General features: G+C 45.7%; 1 protein-coding gene across 2 annotated transcripts in view; it reads right to left on the reverse strand.

The window, feature by feature from the left end:
- Positions 1-3940: 3940 nt before the first annotated feature.
- MIGA2 (mitoguardin 2) overlaps positions 3941-17435 on the reverse strand; it is a 38925-nt gene continuing 25430 nt past the window's right edge. The window contains exons 1-16 of one of the 2 annotated variants that reach the window (XM_065737528.1): positions 17185-17247; positions 15457-15696; positions 14862-15072; positions 13631-13743; positions 11403-11520; positions 11063-11196; positions 9455-9572; positions 9191-9291; positions 8485-8600; positions 8053-8125; positions 7624-7710; positions 6954-7052; positions 6322-6456; positions 5854-5907; positions 4818-4934; positions 3941-4216 (exon numbers count right to left, since the gene is read on the reverse strand). In XM_065737528.1, the coding sequence (XP_065593600.1) occupies positions 4016-4216; positions 4818-4934; positions 5854-5907; positions 6322-6456; positions 6954-7052; positions 7624-7710; positions 8053-8125; positions 8485-8600; positions 9191-9291; positions 9455-9572; positions 11063-11196; positions 11403-11520; positions 13631-13743; positions 14862-15072; positions 15457-15552 (1773 nt within the window). In that variant the 5' untranslated portion in view covers positions 15553-15696; positions 17185-17247 and the 3' untranslated portion in view covers positions 3941-4015. Of the gene's footprint in view, positions 4217-4817; positions 4935-5853; positions 5908-6321; positions 6457-6953; positions 7053-7623; positions 7711-8052; positions 8126-8484; positions 8601-9190; positions 9292-9454; positions 9573-11062; positions 11197-11402; positions 11521-13630; positions 13744-14861; positions 15073-15456; positions 15697-17184; positions 17248-17435 lie in introns of those variants that run through there. The other variant, XM_065737527.1, reaches the window with a different exon arrangement.

The raw sequence follows: 17435 nt of genomic DNA on the forward strand, positions 1-17435 counted from the left end.
TAGGTTAGGAGACTGATAAAGATACCATAAGAACTCAGAGACGACGTCTAAGAGATTCTGCTCCTTAATGAGATACGTTATCATTACCACAGCCCACTAGCCTGTGCACACCATGCCTAAACACAACCAAACCACGAGGGAAAAAGAAAAATCTGAAAAATGAAACCCCAGATTTTTCACCCACTGCTCGAAGTACAATGAGTTGTCATGTTTATTTTATGGCTCACTTGATCTCAGGGCTTACACTGAGTAGAACTTCATACAAAGAAAAACATTAGAATGTACTTGCTCTAAAATTTAGCATTTCATCTCTAGGACATAGGAACATTGCTTTATGCTACTGCTCTTGCATTAAGGGTGTCACCAAACTGCCACCTGTATTGGAAACTGAATACCAGTTGTTAGCAGGCTTCTCTAGGTAGTATAAGAATAAAAACCAAGATCATGAAGGAAAGTTTTATTTAGTTTGTAATGCCCACATCCTAAGATTAGAGGTATTAGGAAAAAAAAATAGCCACAAAGGAAAAAAAAAAAAGGAAGAAGCAAAACAAGACAGATATTTACACCTTTAGGACATCAAGAAAAAAAAAAAAAACATAGGCACAAGTTTACATTCGTTAGTTTCAGATATGGCAGAGAAACATTCAACTGAAGAGGGGTAAATGAAATCCTGCTTTTCCCACATCCTTGTATAAGACAGAGCAAGTCATGCTTTACAAAGCCACACTGATCTCGTACATAAAACAAGGCAGATTTTCCTCAATTTTTAATATGCTTTTGCTTTGAAGACGATAGAAGCCCTCCTAGAGCCATTTGGCTTAGTACATAAATGAAGTACTGAGTATGTACTTTAAGCACTAGTGAAGCTTGTTACAACTTCCATGTACAAACTGAAAGTCATGCATATTTGAAAGCCTGTTTAAGTACCAGAAACTAGTAAATGATTTTATTTCATAGCTGCTAAGCCATTTCAAATCTTAAGTGCCAGCAGAGAGTGATTTAACCCCTTGAGAATAAGGGTTCATTATAAAAGAGGTAAATGTCTTGAGATCTACCCAAATACATATCTTATCTACTACTACTATTAACTGGAGGATTCCTTTGCTAAACACAATATGCAATGGGAAAAGTTGGTCCACTGTTCCCTTACAAAGTTGGAGGGCAGGCAGCTGCTCAGGCACAACCTTCTACTGTATCCTGTGAAGCAGATGACACGGAGGTGGTTTCCATTTCAGCCAAACCCTACTCCAGAAGGGACCAGTGGAAGCAGCACAACACCTACTCAGCTCACATCCAAAAGGAGCTGAATGCAGACGGAGACTCCTGAAATCAGGGAGTGCTTCCTCCTCCTCTGAACCCACTGCTCTCAACAGTACCACCTAGAGGTGGCAAGAATCTTCTGCATTTCCTCTAAAGCTACACTGGGATCGGGCAGTAAAGAAATGGGGTGGGGAGGGAAAATAGGAAAGTGTAGTGTTCATCCCAGGAAAAACGGTTTGTCTCAGCAGACGTACTTGGCTTGAGCAGGAACGGTTTAGTGTTGGCAGATGGAGGGGAAGCACTCAAGCTTCGAAAAGCTGCAGATGTTCTTGGGGAACATCCATCTTTACCTTCACTGCAAGGGCAGCATATCCCACTTGGAATAAGGACTAAGCAAGAGAATAAAACTGTAAGAAAACTATATTTCTTCCACGTCATCGATTAGGAATTTACAATTTCATAGCTTAAGAAGCTACAATGCAAGTTAGCATTTGCTTCATCATAAGGACCCTGTTGTAGTGTCCTCCCCTGTGATGTGAGCCACCAGTGGTCTCGTCCATACACAAAGCAGGCAGGCTGCCCCTAGCACCAAGGCCTGAAGGCACCCAAAGTAGTAAATAAATACACATAAAACACTAAATCTGAAATGAGCAGCACTGATCGTTTACATTTACAGTCCATCTTATTACATTAAAGGTTTTAGCATCTTTTAACCACTACACAAAGCTGCTGCTGTTATAAACCTGCCATATGAGAGCATAAAGCACAAAAGTATTTTTGGCAAAGTAACTTGCTTCCAGAACTTTACATTCAAGTCACAGTTCACATATAACAGGTGTGTCACACTAATACAACATCCTCTATTTTCTCACAGTATATTCTGCCAGAAGCAAGACACCTCAGCGACCTTCCCTCATTTCATTTGCTCTCTTAAATCCTTCCCATAACAGTTTATTTAAGCAGCCTCACTCAGGTCAGCTGCTCCTTACTTCTGCTTCAATGTTGTCCTGTTTATTGCATTAATCTTGTCTCAAGGATAAGCCACATCAGTCTGATGTGCTTACAGAACAGATGTTACATGCTCTACTCTTGCCCTCTTGCATGCACCCTGGGAGTATTATTTATGCCTTTTACATCCTCCTGTTTACTTTTTCCCTGCTCACTTTCTGCTTTTAACAGCAGAATCCACATTAGGTTTCTGAAGAGGAAGAAAGATTTTATTCTTCAAGTCCACATACCTATTTTCCATCCCTATGGAAACTCCAGGTTCTTACGTTATACCTTCTCCTCCCCAGCTCCCAAAAGCTATAGCTAGGTAAAACTTGCACTTTTACCTGGGATAGGCACATGAGATAACAAGTCTAGGGAAAAAAAACAAAACAAAACAAACAAACAAACAAACAAAAAAAACACTACAGTGAAACTTATTCAAGGATAAGAAAATGGGAACGTGAACATTTCCTCTCTCTGAGCCTGGGCTGAGAGAGTCTAACGTGGACAAAAAACAGGAGGAAGGACAGGCTGCACCTTCAGCCTTCATCTGTGTCATTACAGTCAAAGGACTCAGTACATCATTGCAAGGTTTGCACAAAACCCATGAATTCTCAAGTCCAGTACACTCAAATGCTGATATCCTAACCTATTTCCTATTGAGAGCATGACCAGCCAGACTTCAGTTGTCAGTGTCACATCACATGAGGAGAGCCCCTCTCAGCACTATATACACATGCATTTGCTGTATAACCACCAGAGCTATATTCCATTTCGTAGGATTAAAAAAAAGCAAAAATAAAAACCTGTTTCCTCTCTAGCAGCTTGATCCCAGTTCTCCAAGTACCTGCACAATCTCTTCTGTGTATCACATCCAACATCCACCTGTCTTCTGGCCTTGTGCATAACAGGAACGGGCACCATCCTATACTGGCTCCCTCTGCTTGCATAGTTCACACTGCACTCTTCTTACCTAGCAAGAACTGCTGCTGGCTAATTCTGAAATACAGCAAGGCACTTTGACGGATGTTAAAGACTTTGTGTGCACAGGCAGGATGCAAATCACCTCCCTCCTCACCATTAGGACAAACACAGACCTCAGCAAACTCCTAATGAAAGATGACCACAGCACAGCAAGTCATCTGCCCTGCAAAGAACAGCAGGAGGGAACAGACCAGCTTCCTTAGAGTTTCAGATTGGTTACAAAAGTCTGCATTTTACTTCAGTGCTTTACAGAACTACTTCTTCCTCCTTGGGGAAAGAGAAAAAAATTGCTAGTCACATTGCATGCATTAAAATATGTGAAGTCAAATCAGCAGTAATGTCTGTAGAACCACAGCAGAAAAATAACAATAATACAAATCCCAAAGCAACATAAACCTCTTTGAGAAGTCAAGGGTCAAGTGGAGAATTTACCAGTGATGTTCCTGCTCCTCCAATACAATCATACACATCAGGAACCATCTGTCAGATAACACATAGGCCGAACAAGTACGTGGGTTGCCCTATTCAAGAGAACTGGGCAAAAATCTCAGCCCATTCAGTTCCATGATTTATCTGACATGTTAAAAATAGTAAAAGGTACAGAAGGGTGAAATAAAGACAAACCATAAGCTGGCAAGTAGTCCTGGATCCATCCCAGCAAACAGTACTGGCTACAAAAAGCAGAAGGTCCCACCAGGCTGCTGACCATTGCAGGTAGTTTTATCCAACTCTGTGATGAAAAAAGTCCCCCTACAAAACTGCTTTCCTCCTCTGATTGCCATCAGATGAGCTCCTTCAGTGGCTCATTTTCAATGGGAAGCATGCCATTCATCTCAGGGGAGCTCTCGGTGCCCAGATATCCCAGGAGGATCTCACTGCGCCGCCGCGAGAGCTGCAAGATGTCTTCTGCCAGCAGCTGCACTGTTGTGTATCTCACATTGTCCAGATCAAACATGTCCTTCAGATATTGTACTATCTGGTGCTGCAAAGATAAGAGGAAGTTTTGCAGTAAGGAGAACTCTCACACCTTCCAATATTACCAATCCCATAAGGAATTTTGTACGCCTGCTATCCAAGCAGAGATCTGCTTCAGGCTGGGTAGCACTTTTGTGGCTAACTCCCCTCATGCCTCTGAAACAGGACAGCAGAGCTCCAAAAGTCATTAAAGAAACACCAATGTCCACAGCAATAACCACAGCAGCATTTAATGGGTGCAACATCAGCATCTCATGATTTCATCCACAGATTTTAGGACCAACTACGTAAATTTTATTATCAACATGTACTTAAGACAACATATTCTTTCAATATATGCACTTTTAATCCTTTCCAATACTGATTATATAAATTGATTTCACCCTATATTTTGTTGCTGTCAGTCACGGTCAATCATGTTGGGAATTATCAAACTGAAATCAGAAATCTGCTTCTCCAGAACCAGTGGTATTTTTTAGAAGGCTCTTGTATAGATTCAGATTTCTAATACCACATCAGTCAAAGCACTCAACAAAAGCACACATGTAGTTTTAGTTTAGAAGACTGCAGGACTCCCACATGGACCATGCATAGGAAAGCTTTCTTACCTTGAAGAAACTGCAGACTTCAGCAAGCTGCTGTTTGGGCCCCAGAAAACCAAAGGCTAGAACAGGACTGACGTGCTCCGATACGGAGTAGAAGTGAGAGATAAAGCCATCTGGTACCTGCCACAAGGAAGGGAAAAACTGGTCTCAGTTCTCAGACAGAATTAGCAGCTTATTCCATATCAACTACCAAACTTACAACAGAAAGCACTGTGCCTCAGTAACTGAAGATCTGTTTAAGAATATCTCTTCCTGCAGAATTACAGTTACCCATCAGATTTCTTGACTGATGACTTGAGCTATCTGTCTTTAAGTTTCTAAGCTGCTCTTTCAGGAGAAGAATAAATAGAAGAAAATGGAAGGCAACTGTCAGGCAGTCTTTACCAAACTTACTTATCTCCAGAATAAGCCAGGAATGAGCACAGAAAATTCCAGATACCTAAGGTGGAGATTCTGCATGGCGATACAGCTTCCAATGTATGCATTACTCTTTGCATCATCTCACAAGGCAAACCCAAACTAGCTGTGGGATAGGAGCTTAACACTTGCCAGAGGCCACAGTCACTGTGGTAGAAGTGGGATTGTGAAGTTGCAGCTTCCTGTTCTCCAGGAACAAACCCATCTGCTGCAGTACTTAAAGAAGCCAGAGGGAAATGCACGAAGTACAAGCTAGGCAGTGGTCAGCACTGGGAGGCAGGAGAGCACGTGAGCCCACACACTGCACCAGCAGGCCAACTACAGTTCAAAGAGCAACTGAGACCATTCCTATGGGATTGTAAGCAAGGAGAGGGAATACCAGATGGAGAACATTGTCCTCCGAATCCTCTCATTAAGAAAAAGTGAGAATACACTCACGACAGTAAAACACGGGTGTTGCACTGGAACAAAGAAATGACAGCAGGACCCCAGCACTATAAAGCAGAGAGAATGCAGTTCAGTTCATTCTTATACCACAAAGATTTTGTATTCACCAAGATCTTAGAATCAAATGCATTTGAAGCTGAAAAGATAACTTTCTCTGTTCGTTCATTTTGCTTACCATCAGAAGCCTCCTTTTTGCTTTCAGAACAGACCAGCAGGCAGTTGCTAGGGCCTACAATTAACAAAGAGACCATAACTTGCTGGGATTACTTTTCTGAAGGAAACAGCCTACCAACACACTGCCATCAAAATGTCAAAGCAGCGGCCCTTTTGTGCCAGCAACTCTTAAAATTAGGAGAAATCTATGAGCTGGAAGCAGGTTTGGTCACTACAGATGCATTCTAGAGAAACCAAAGCATTTCTGAAGATCACTAATACAATCTGGTGTATGTGCTACATGCCCCAGAATACACACTTCAAGCAGACAGCTGTTGAAAGATTTACATGTACTGGAAGACTGCTGTTTAGAGTTTCAAGAAAGCATGGCGTTTCTCAAGAGAAAACACAATTCAGCCAGGCAAGTCGAGGTGACAGAGTCTTTCCTGGCTTTGGCACTGCTGACACAAGGGCTGCCTGGTTCACGCACCGTCTCCTTGAAGCTGTCAGACAGCCAACGGTTGCGCAGCACGGCCAGCACAGAGGAGGGTGGATTCTCCAGATCCTCAAAAGCATCCATGAGGATAAAGTCCAGCACAATATCAAAGAAACTCATGCACACCACCTGTCAGAGAGCAGAACAGCCTGTAAAGGAAAGGGGTTTGAAGAAAAAAAAAGAAAAAAAAAAAGGAGATGGACTTTGAAACAGCAAAACAATGTTTGCTACCAACCAAAGGAAGACTGAGCTGTGTTCATTCAGTTCACCGGCCAAACCCAAGGCAAGCTGGCCAGGAGTCTCCCAATTCCTGAGCCCAGGAAACTCCAGTCCAAAGGGCAAACAAATCTTAGAGCTGCACACATCAGCTTGTGCCTCTAGAAAGAGGTGGGTTTTTTTCCCCATTATTTATATTTTTTAAACACATTAGTGCTGACATCGCTGAAAGCAAGATTTACTATGAAGCTTAAACACCCAGCCAGCCAGTTTTCCCCCTGCCCTCCCCCACAACAAACAATTGCAAAATAATCATGTTTCAGCAGCCATTCATTCACTCCTGGGCTGTTTGTACACGTCCATTACTCTCCAGCTCCTCTCCAACTTCTAGAGAGAATGTCTTTACCAACCCCTCTTCCCTCCAGCTCCTGCTGTGTGGTTGGCCAGGTCTCTGGCTTCAGTGCATAATGAAGCATCTCCTCATAGCTTTCCAGAAAAGCTTTGGGATTCTGCAAGAGCAGAGAAAAAACACTTCAGAAGGTGCAGCAGTTGCGGACACATAATACCAAAGGCTTACTTCTCTATTTTGAGCTAACAAACATCAACATGTGTCACTAACTGAATTTTTCAGCCAAAACACACTTTGTACAGATTTTTTTTTTCCATAGGAGTCTCATCTGTGACTTAAAGCACATACTTTACTCAGCTGTCTTCAAGGAAGTGGTCAGAGACACTTATACACAAACCAAGTCCAGTAAGACTAACACCATGCAAATGTCTCTTTGTCTGGGAGATGATGTGGTCGATGTAAAGGTTTCATTATTATTTCCCTTTCCTGTACTTGCACTCTGTACCTTCCACTCTCTCTATAATGAGGCACAGTGTCAAACTGTGGACAGGAGTTGCAAAGAGCTTCTTTCAAAAGAATTTGCGTGAACAAGAATAAAAACATTGGTATTTTATTTTTCACAGTGGTCACCTACAAACAGATTAAGTTTTCTCCTTTCATGGTCCATAATTTGTCTAGGGACAAGTGTCCCTGAGCCCACTACAGAATTAAACCACTTTCAAGCTTCTCACCTTCTCAGCTTTTGTCATCAGTCCTATCACCATTTGCTTCCCAACCTCTCCAAAAAACAGTTGATTGCTTTCATCCTCCAGCAGCTCCTGAAAGGGAACAGAAGTCTCCATGAATGGAGAGTGACAGCTTCTGGCCAGCTGTGCAACTCCCAGGCTTTCACATCCCAACACTGGATCAGGCCAGGAAACCACCACTCAAGCTGGGAAAGGGGACCAGGGGATACTTATTCCTCTCCAAATAAAACTGATGATGATTACGAAGTTGAGTAACAGAAGCCTGGACTGTTTCTGTTTTTAAATGCAGCAGAGGGAAAAGACTTCAGTCTACATGAGTGTAGGAGAAGAATATGTTGCTGAAAGCAACGTGCTGTGGGAATGCATGAACCACAAGGACAGCCAGCCTCACATCCTTTACTGAACCATTCTCACCTTGAAGGCCTGCCTGACACAATGGAGCTTTGCAAGGAAATCCTGGTCACTGTAGCAGCCAAGGAGCTCTGTCCTAGAGGGAAAAAGCAATGACTACATAAATTTCAGTTCTCCTAAAAAGGGTTTTTCTGTGACCCTATCAACTATACTCTGGAGGACCACAGCACCTCTTTAAGGACTGTCACAGAACTGTGCAAGCCAGCCACACAGAACAGTTATTCTTATTAATGTCCTGGGATAACAGCCTTTCTTACCATGCACATAAAATCTAAAGAGAGTTTCTTGAGAAATCCAAACAAGCAACAAAGATGCTATGAGTTTCCTGCCCCAAAGGGTTATTGTTTTTTATAGAGCTGTTCAAAGGTAAATTTGTGTTCGCATTGCTCACAGGAGCCCTGACACAAGCATCCACAACTCCAGATGGCACTTCACCTCAACGTCCGGCATGCAACCTTCCCTTCTTTCACTAACTGCAGGGCTTCTTCATATGCTGCTACTGGCTTTGACAGATGGAACGGTATGTCCTCAAAGTGAAGAGAGTCAAAGAGCTGTAAAGGTGGCAAGAAGCACAGGAAAAAACAAACGATCTCATTAAATATTTGTAAATACTTAGGGACTGCATACAAGCAAGACGTTCCTTCTTTAACTGGCAAACTTTAGTCAGTCACAATTATCTCATGCAAGATTATTTCCTTCCCTGCCAGTTGCAGAGCTGTCTCAGTTCTGTCACAGCTCAATATTCCCTAAAAATACACACGCAAGCCACATTACATTAGATATACAGCATTTTCCTATATGTTTTATAGCATGTTTTCTACGGTAGGTTGGAAGATGACCTGCAAATTGAAAAGGACCTCCAGCTTCCCACTTGAAGCAGAATGGTTACCCACACTTGATCAGGTCAGTTATGGTTTACCCTGGGCAAGCCTTGAAAGCCTCCACATAATGAGATTTCCTGACCTTCCTTGGGAGGGCTGCACCATCGCCCTAATGAAAAAGCTTTTCCTAACATCTATCCAGTCTGGGGCTGTTGCTTCATATTTTATTATCTTCCTCTATTAAGATGTGATTGGCTCCGCTGTCTTTGTGGCTTCCCCCAAGCAGCTGGTCCTCTACACACAGTAGGAACTTAAGTTACCTCTGCTGCAGAGAAGAAGGAGTCCTCAGAAACTGAGCTGTCCTCATCATCGGTCCGAAGCCGTAATGACCCATCCGTCAATGGAAGCATTAGAGTCTTCTCTGGAGGAGACAAAGAAGCTGCACATGTTGGAGTTTATAGGAGGAATAGTAGTCTAGAGTCACTGTGCTGTCCCACCCTCATATGAGCCAACACTCCATTGCTTTGCTCATAGAACAGCAAACAGAAAAACTGTTTATCTAACATATTTCAGACCCATCTCACCCAGATCCAGCAGCATGCTATCCGATGGAAGTGAGGACCCAAATTCTTCCTGGAGGTGGTAGGCTCGGTGCAAGAGGGACTCCAACTTCTCAGCAAACTCTCTTTTCTGGGACTCCTCCTTGGACATAAATGCCATAGGATTTACAGATTAAATTATGTGTGAGAGAAAGAAAGGGAGAGAAAGAGAGAGAACTCAATCCTGCAATACAGCTAATATTTTAAGGGGAGGAATGCTTCTATACAGCCTATTCAAATCCTCTGACATTTTCATCTTCACAATTTTGACTTCTTGTTAAAAAAAGAAAACTTTAGTCTGCTAACCAGAGAAGCAGGTATTTTTACAAGTTACAGATCACTTAACTCTCCTGACTCGTGACCCCCTCTCAAAATTAGCTTTAAGTCATATTTCAGAGAACCTGCATTGAATACAAAAGCGTATCCAGAACAGGATAATAGTGAACAGCTCTTGGATTAGGGTGCTGGGCACAAGCAAAGCTTGCTGTAAGCACAAGAAGAAATAAAGGAAAAAAGAAAAATAAGACACAGCATCTTTCCTTCATGCTCTGTGTCTGCATGAGCATGTCACCCAGTAAACGAAGCATTAACAAGAAGCACAGGATCAATTTTGATAATAAATTAACCCTTGAATTTGTTTGCAGAAACACTATGGAGGTTGGTGGCCCTGCCTGTGGCTTCAGGGTGCAACCTGGTGATCCCTGGGGCCCCTTCAAACCCAAGCCATTCTATGATTCTATAGGACACTTCAAAAAGTGACAGCAAGAAACCAGATTTGACCTGTGCAAACACTCACTACAGAAGGCAAACATCCAATACACATCCACATTAGGCCCGATTTATGAGAGCCCTGAAACACTTCTTGCCATTGAGAACTCCTGGAGAGTTTGGAGTTCAGCTCCCTTCATAACCCTGAGTTACAGTCACTCTGCTTAGTTTTGTAGTCCCTCATCATGGAGCCTTCCTAGTTTGGATCTCCTCTTTTTTCAGAGGTCTGCCCAACACAGTCGTCAGGTCCAAGACAAGATGTTGTCCTAAAATACTTGTTCTGTAGGTGGAACAAGTTACACATCTCCCCGCTCCACTTGTTCCATGAACAGACATTCTTAGCACCTACTTTGCTTTAGTCATTAATACATACAGGCAGCTGCATCCTGCTTCTCCACTCACCTCCCTAGGAAGTGAGAGTGACCAGCAAGATCTCCACTTTCAGTGTGTTAAAGAGTTACAAACACAACACTGCCAGGCAAAAAGCTTTCTTCCTCTCAGTAGCTGCATTTGTTACAGCCTTTTCCTACTGCAGTCTCTGCTGCTTGAGCACTTGCATGACAGTGACTGACATGACCTGGAAGGTGGGCAGAAAAGCTGAGGAATGAGGGGGAGAGACTTATTAGAAAGAAAAAATAATAAAAAGAAATCGCCCACTCACACTGCATAAGGAAGCCACAGATGTAGACAGCTCTTAAACAGTCTGGCTCAGCTCTGCCCTCAATTTGCTCTTCTTCTACCCTATTAGTTACTACTACTAGCACTCTGTTTGGCCTTTTGGCATGTTTCCCAGCTGTCAAACACAAGGGAAAAGTGGAGACCTACCTCATCCTCAGACAAGTTCTCTTGGTGTTTCTTGCTGTCCCAGGGCACAGGAGTGCTGGAACTTGCACTGTCCCGCTGCCTGATGGTCAGTGCCTGTTCCCACTTCTGCAGGGCCTCCTCAAACAGCTCCATGCCTGGCAGCACAAGCAAAGAAAGCTCTGAGGTCTTGGAACCGACAGGTCACTGAGTTTGAGTCAAGGACAGAAGAAAGCCTGCTGTTAGAGCACAAAGGTGCATGCACACAGAGCTCCTGATGCACTATGCCACTTCACACCCTATTTTTGCTCTTCCCATGATAAACAACCCCCACAGGGTGATGTTAACTCCTGCATTTGTTTACCTTGAACATAGAGGCTCTCTGCGCTGGAATCACCGATGGCTCCACCATCTCCCATTGCCTGGGCCTCCCACATCCCTGCTGATGCTGGTGTTGGACTAGAAGAGTTCACAGCTACCATCTGCAGGAATTAGAATTGCAGGGGTCAGAAGGGACCTCTAGAGATCACCAAGTCCAACCCCCCTGCCAAAGCAGGCTCCCTGCAGCAGAACTGGAGCAGAGAGAAGCAAATACCTTTTGAAATATCTCCAGAGGGGGTCAGCATTAAGACCCACTTGCCTTGGAAGGGGTGAACAGTTACCAGCCCCTTCCCATGTAGGTTCACACCATGCTGCCAACTGCCAAGAGCTGTTAAGAGGGGAGACAAGAAGTCCTGCCCTTCACCACCTGGCACCACAGCAGTATCTTTGAAAGCACTTAAATTCATATAGAAAATACCTCCCCCACCAATTTACAGCCAAGCTTCATTAGGAAACAGAACAGAGAAGTAACCCACAATCAAAAAAAAAAAAAAAGCAGCAGATTATCAGCAAAAAAAAACCAACCAGGGGATTTGGCCAAGGGAAATTCCAGCTCTTTCTTTGTAACTAAACCTTGCCATGGGAGGACTGAGCACTAAGATCTGCAATGCAAATTGTCAGCTTGCTCAAGTTTCACCCCGGTGCACAAGCACCTTCTGAAGTCTGACAGAACAAAGTGCTGGATTCAGATAAAGTCAGTGACCAGTGTTTTCATAGGGTTTTTTTTCAGATGACTTACATAAAATGCCCAATGTGAGCCTGATGCTAGAGGAGAAGCTACAATAAATGGCTGATAGATAGCTCTTGCCATGCCCTCATTGATTCATCTCTGTGGAGTGGTAATAAATCACTTTGAGATCCAAGTCTGCAAAGAGCAATTCACTGCTACTGACTTAGTAAATAAGTGACAGGAAAGCAGACAAGACAGCAGGCAGAACCTGCAGCTGTGTGAAGGATGAACTGTCCTCCCATCATGTAAAATAAAAGCAATGAGGCCCTATCACAGAAGCTCAGCTCCCACACAGTGAAGGGGTATTGGAACAGATATCTTTGTGTGGATATTGTTACTCAAGTGGAAAAAAGAATTTAAATAATTTTATGTCAAAAGAAACAGCCTTCAGCAATACAAATCTGGAGAGCATCTGTGGCAAGCGAGAAGCCACAGGGGAGTTAAATGGATGCGAGTTCATGAAGGGGGAGGAGGCCAGGGCTGGACACAGCGTGGTCTGCACAGACACAGAGGAAAACTGAGACAGACTGCACACCAGCACCCGTGGCAGCACTGCCGCCTGCTGGAGACACTCTTTGGTCTGCACAACTTTTTGTCAGCTTTCTGCTTCAAGTGTCAGAGCAAAGCTAAAGATAATGCAATACCTGCACACTGTGGATAGACGATTTTTCCCCTTCCTTTCCCATCATTGCTAATGAAACACCAAGCACAAGTGCTCCCGCAGCTGATGCCAAGAAGGTTTTGTGGCACATCACAGTGTTGGAAGCTGCTGATCACTTGTGCCTCCTGTTGCTCCAAGAGGCTTTGAGCAGTGGGGATATAAAACAGGCCCTGAAGCCACAAACGTTTCCCAGTGTTTCTGCCTTTGGTCTCACAAGAGGTGGATATAAGCAGTGACAGCTTCTGCTTTGAAGGACATAGAACTAGCAGGCTGTGTCCCAGCCTGCACTGTTTCATTAATGGACACATCTGGTTTTTTTTTAAACCACATTAACTTCCAAAACCAAACGTTGTGCAGCCTGCACAGAGGCAGAAGGGTTGCGATGACACGAGGGCTGCTGGTCCACCTAAGGCCCCACTACAGAAGGAAACAAGCTTCCCACCACTGCAAGACCCAGCTACAACTCACCCCTGCTCCTATAGAGGGGCACAGAGAGCCCCAAGGAATCATGGCCACATCCCACACACAAGTCCCTCTCCCAGCCTCCTGCTGACTAAAGCCATGGGAGAGACCCTGAGGCTCTTAGCCACAGGAAAACACTGCTCTGATGCCAGAGTAATGCCTGCCCCAGCCAGCTCCAGACCATCACCGTTAAATTACACCAAGCCTGCCCTCCAATTACACTGTAACCTCCACTACTCCAAGAATCTTGGCATTATCCACCAGCCAGCACAAGCCCATGGATTTGGTGATCTTGTAATATGGAGATGCACTAATCTCCCATCTCTGCTTCTCTCAGCTCTTCTGAGAAAGTTCTTACCGAGGCAAGGCTGTGGGAGGAACTGGAATGTTTGCTGGGCTCGATGGAGGAGATCCCACTGAGCGTGTCATTGCTCTTGCTGCTGGGACTCTGGACTCTCTTGCTGGAGTACCCTGAAGTTGAGGTCACACAAAAACAGGATTTTAGACCTGGTTGGCCTGAGCATGCAGAGGATGGAGATAGACTATCCTGTTACAGCAAATGCTGTTGGGTATGAGAACCCTGTAAGCTACAGAACATGCAGTCCATGTAAGAAACTACAGCAGTCACAGGAAAACCTGGTACAAGGCAAAAGAGATTCACTGCAGCTGCGGTTTAAGGAGGGGAACATCACCTTGTCAAGTGTGACTGCAGACAGGCAATGCAGCATCCAATACCTGGAAGTGAGTCAGATCTCCTTTATGCTCTATTTTGCTCCCAAGCTGGTATCAAGGGGACCTGAGGCTGAGGAATGAACATGCACTGCCTTTGATGGCAAGAGGTGAGCACAAATGGAAAGCATCAAGGAGAAACTCCTCCATCTTCCTTTAGGCTGGGCCAAGCACAGATACAGCAGCCAGCAGCACCTGAAGTTATTTGCCATGCTTCAATGGGGATTCTTTGCTGTTTATTTTTTCACCCTACAGTGTCTAATAGGGAGCTGGGTCAGCCTTATCCTGAAAAATCAATACAGGTGGGTGAAGAAGCTGCCCACGGTTTGGGAGGTTCAGCAGCATGAGACGGACACTCCTGACCCACATTTAGGCCACCACCCCCTCCAGGCTGCACCAGGCAGATGCAGCTGCACACAGCACACACAGGGTGGGTGTCACACTGGCATCACCAAAATCAATATGCAGCCAGGTCATGGTGTGCCCCAGGCCGTTACTGTCAGGGAGCCGTGGCAACACAATTCCATAGACTTTGTGTGGGCAGGGGGATGGGAACTGCATGCCTTGGTCAAAACCTCAGTGTCACTTTTCCTCCCCCACACAGTCACACGGGTTTTGAGCTCAGCATCTCTCTTTTCCTGCACTAACCCCATGATGATAGCACGGTGCTTCAGGTGTTTAATTCCATTCTGCATCAACGTAATAGACAGAAATCACTTTTCACTCTGCCCACTTGACAGGGATATCCCACGGTCCCACTGCTGCTCATACACTCCCTTTCTTTTAACACTATTTCAGCAATATTATCTTCACTCCCTCACTACATGGTTTTGGGGACTCCCCATTATTGCAAGGCCAACCTTTCTTCACAGAAGAGACCCTTCTGGTTGGCAGGATGGGCACTGTGACACCTCCAGGCTTAAAGCCACACTTCTCTGGAGCAATCTGCTTCTTTCGGCGACGACGACGCTTCAGCTGATGAGCTGCAAGAGCCAATGCAACTGTCCCAAGAGCTGTAGCAAACAGCACCTTACGTAGGCCTGGAGAGAGCCGCAGCTGAGAGAAGACAGACTTTAAACACAAAAGATACGAAAGAGCAACAATGAAAAACCAAAGTCTACCACCCTTTATATATCTATAAATATATATGTGTGTGTTTTAATGACAGTTGTAAAGATAAGATACCTGAAATGTATCTTGGCACTTCCCCTCCCACCCACAGGATTCCTCCCATTATCTGCTACACAGCTGATGCTCAGCAGGAGGGAAACTGTGTAGCATCAATATGGACTCCAAATCCATCCCCACTACCCTGGGCTCTGTGCAAACCAAACAAACAGTCAGGTTCTCCCACCATCATTCCTCTCAGCTAACACAGATCCTTCTTTCTTGGCAGACAATCACCAAAGCCAAAGCCTGAGGAACCAGCTGGAAAAGACTTTTCTCTTGTTGTACCTGCCCAAACGTTGTGTACACAAACACGGGGATCTCTGCCACAGTCATTGCCAAGGCCTGGATGATGGACATGCCCTCGGTCCGTCTGAATGCCATGGCTGAAGGATGACCTCAGCACCTCCAGGAGTCACGAAGGGGAAGGGCACTTTCAGATGCTGCGTGAGCCACTCACAAGGAAGTCCAGCTTTCATCTGATGCTGAACTCAGTGTCCTGGAGCCAGCCTTCATCCAGCAATCCTCCTGAAGGAAGAGGGAAAAATCAGGTGAGTGAAGGGAACACACAGCTTGTGCTTGACAAACAGCACACCAGCTCACTCGGAGCAGCAATGCTGCTAGAGCCAAACAGGTGCTTTAAAGCATCTCCTCATCCATAACAGCAACGTTGCTTCTCATACCAAGTATGGGGTAAGGTTCACAAACTGCTCTGTAGTGTCAGCAGTGTCCTTGCAGTCAAAAGCTGCAGCTGCACCAGAGATTTCCACATGCTCCACCATGGGCAGCACAGGGTTGGATAAAACTTTTTGCAGACCCCATGTTAAAAAAACCCGAATAAGTAACATAATTGTACAAAATAATCACAAAGTATGCACCTTAGTCAGCAAAACTCTGCTCATCCTTGATTTTCTATCACTGTAAAGGGCCATAAGCAAAGGCAGTTTCTCCCAAGAGGTTTCAAAGCAACCTGAGTTTAGCAGAGCTTTCCTGGCTGTGCTGGAAGCTAGGAAGCAGGGACCTGCTTCGTGTCAAGGACATAGCTACAAAAGAAGTATTCTAACTAGAGAACTATCTTTTAAACACCACGAAGTGATAAACACTCTAGCCCTCCTCTCCCTGCCAGACCAGCCTTCACATTAACACACTCGGAAGCACTGCCCTCACCCATGTGCAGCCACACTCTGGTGCCTCCCCACACCGACAAGTGAAACTCATCCCATGTTTTAAAGCCACGTGATAACCCTGCATCTACCTGACCACACTGCTCACAGCAACCTTGCACCTCACGGCCTCCAGGGCTGGCACAACCCCATTAAAGAGCCACATTTGGCAACAGTCTCAAGGGACCACAGTGCCAGGAGCTTGCAGAACAAGGTTAAGCGTAACATTTTGGCTAGAGCACAGCAAAGATAAGCAAAGCACAAGGAATTTGGGGGACATCGTTCATCCTGCAGGTTACTACACCTGACTGGCAGTGGGGACACACAGCACGACGACAAAGAAAACCCTCCACACTGAGCACTGCAACGCAGCCTTGCTCATCCTTGTCCTTCAGGACAAAGCAACGCTGGCCACACCAGAACACAGAGAGATTTAAACCACAAGCAGTGCTCTGCTCCCCTGGGCATCCCAGGCCGGTTGCTCCCAACGGGATGCCCCACACCAGCACTGCAGCAAGCTGGGGCCCTGCAGGCAGAGCTCCCTGGGCTGTCTGCATCCTTGGAGCAACCTCTGTAACCCCCACGCTCACGTAACCCCGAGCACCCCCTTACGTCTCTTGTACCTGTCTGGGCGCTCAGGACCCTGGCATCCCTCAGGTCCTTTACCCCCACAGGGGCCCAGTGCCCTCCTGCAGCTCAGACCCCTAAGCGGCCCACCCCGCGAGCATCCCTAGGGTCCCTGCACCCCCCCCCCCCCGACCACTTCTACTCGGTAAGGCTCCCGTCCCCGGTCCCCACATCGAAGTGGTGCGGCCACCCAGCCCCACGAGTGCGCGCAGCCTTCCCCACTCACCGCGACGCGTGGATGCACGGCCCCGCTCCCCGCACCGCGCGCCATGGCCGCGGAAGGGCAGCGTCTCCTTCCCCCGCGCCGCAGCCTACCCTGAACGAGGGCTGAAGCCCCGCCCCTCCGCACTTCTAGCCAATCAGAGTAGCAATCATCCTTCCGGCGAACCAATCGGGGCGCTTCCCGCAGCCCCGGCTGCAGGCTGCGGCGGCGAGTGCGGTTGAACGGAGACCGGAGGGGGCGGTGCGAGCGCCCAT

The sequence above is a fragment of the Cyrtonyx montezumae genome, unplaced genomic scaffold (assembly GCF_038088225.1).
Source record: "Cyrtonyx montezumae isolate F1298 unplaced genomic scaffold, pur_monq_1.0 scaffold_20, whole genome shotgun sequence".
Taxonomy (NCBI): Eukaryota; Metazoa; Chordata; class Aves; order Galliformes; family Odontophoridae; genus Cyrtonyx; species Cyrtonyx montezumae.